Genomic DNA, 1,815 nt, shown 5'->3' on the forward strand with positions numbered 1-1,815 from the left:
ATGTTAGACAATGAGGACCTTATACGACTAGGGGGTCGGATAGACTATGCCGAATGCGTACCAATGTCAACAAAGCGACCAATAATATTGCCAAGGAGTCATCCTATATCACGTCTTGTAGCTAAGCATTATCACGAACTTTTTCATCACCACAACTTTGAGTCAGCGTTGTGCGCCATACGTCGAAAGTTTTGGATTCCTAGTGCGCGCCGATTATTGAGGTCAATTAAAGCTAAATGCCAGAAATGTAAAAATTTATCCGCTATTCCCGAATCACCACTTATGGGCCAAGTACCTAGCGATCGAGTTACGCCGTTCGTTCGTCCGTTCACATATTCAGGCGTTGACTACTTTGGGCCTGTCTTAGTAGCCATAGGCCGTCGTCAAGAAAAACGTTGGGTTGCACTCTTCACATGTCTAACTATTAGAGCCATTCACCTGGAACTAGCTAAGGACCTATCAACAAATGCTGCCATAATTGTCTGCCGTAACTTTATAAACAGAAGAGGTGTACCGGTACGGCTCCGTAGCGACATGGGGACAAATTTTGTCGGCGCGAGCAAAGAAGATTGGGTAAATGTTCAAAGCGGTATGCAATCAGAGTGTGATCTTCGAGGTGTAGAGTGGGTTTTCAATGCACCCGCCAACCCATCTGCCGGGGGCATATGGGAAAGAATGGTGAGAAGCGTAAAACGAGTTTTGATGTTCAAGCTGAAGGAACGAGCGCCACAGTTGGAGACCCTGCAAAGTCTTCTGATTGAAGCAGAAAATTTAATAAATTCGCGTCCATTAACACATGTACCGGTAGAGAGTACCGACGCCGAGCCTCTGTCACCCAATCATTTTTTGCTAGGCTGCGCGAATGATGTACAAACTCCTGCGCTGTCAGAGAAAATATGTTTTCGCAAGCAGTGGCACATAGCGCAGCAGCTGAAGCAGACTTTCTGGAAGAGGTGGATACTGGAGTATCTCCCTACCTTGACCCGGCGTACGAAATGGTTTAAGAGGGTGAAGCCGATAGCTATAGGTGACATCGTTATAGTTTGCGACGACAACGAGAGCCGAGGCCATTGGAAACAGGGTATCGTAACAGAAGCAAATACAGCCCCAGATGGTCAAGTTAGATCTGTTTTAGTCAAGACGTCGACAGGAATTTTACGGAGACCAGCGTCTAAAATTGCAGTGCTCGACGTTGGTAGTGATTCTCTCACCAGTGATGCGAATCACGGGGGGGAGGATGTTACCGATTAATAATACAATCCCATATTAAAATAGTTTTTTGTACTAATTAGACGAAAACTGTATTCAAATATTTATGTACTAAACCTGAATTATCGCTTCATACTAAAAAATTCTTTTGTAATATTTACCAAAAAATGCAACTATGCCTGAACTGTAAACGCCGTTGAATTGACCGAAGCGTGCTTTAAAAGTCCAGTTGCTTACGGAAATTCAGACGCGTACGAGGCGCGACAATATATAAAAACTTCACTTCTAAGTTAACGCAATTTAAACAACTTGTTAAACATTATTAATTTCATAAACTTTAAATTCATATACTTATAAAATATTTCATGAACAAGAAATAAAATACAGTGAACTTAAAGTGTTGTTTATTATAATTTCGGAAGCCTCGTATTTTGAGCCATTGTTGCTTTTGCCTGCAACAAGATTATCTATTAATAAAACTAATTTCTTCTGTCCGATTGATTTTAGATGAATTTTCAAAGATTTGTGATCCTCACGGCAAGGGACTTCTGGAGAAACGGACTCCACACAAACCGCGATATCTTTTACCATAATTCATTACTAACT

General features: G+C 41.7%; 1 protein-coding gene across 1 annotated transcript; it reads left to right on the plus strand.

The window, feature by feature from the left end:
• Window positions 1–1,251, plus strand: LOC128855200 (uncharacterized). The gene has a single exon (XM_054089917.1). It carries the CDS (start codon window positions 1–3, stop codon window positions 1,249–1,251), a length of 1,251 nt encoding a protein of 416 aa, XP_053945892.1.
• Window positions 1,252–1,815: the final 564 nt, after the last annotated feature.

The sequence above is a fragment of the Anastrepha ludens genome, chromosome 2 (assembly GCF_028408465.1).
Source record: "Anastrepha ludens isolate Willacy chromosome 2, idAnaLude1.1, whole genome shotgun sequence".
Lineage (NCBI taxonomy): Eukaryota > Metazoa > Arthropoda > Insecta > Diptera > Tephritidae > Anastrepha > Anastrepha ludens.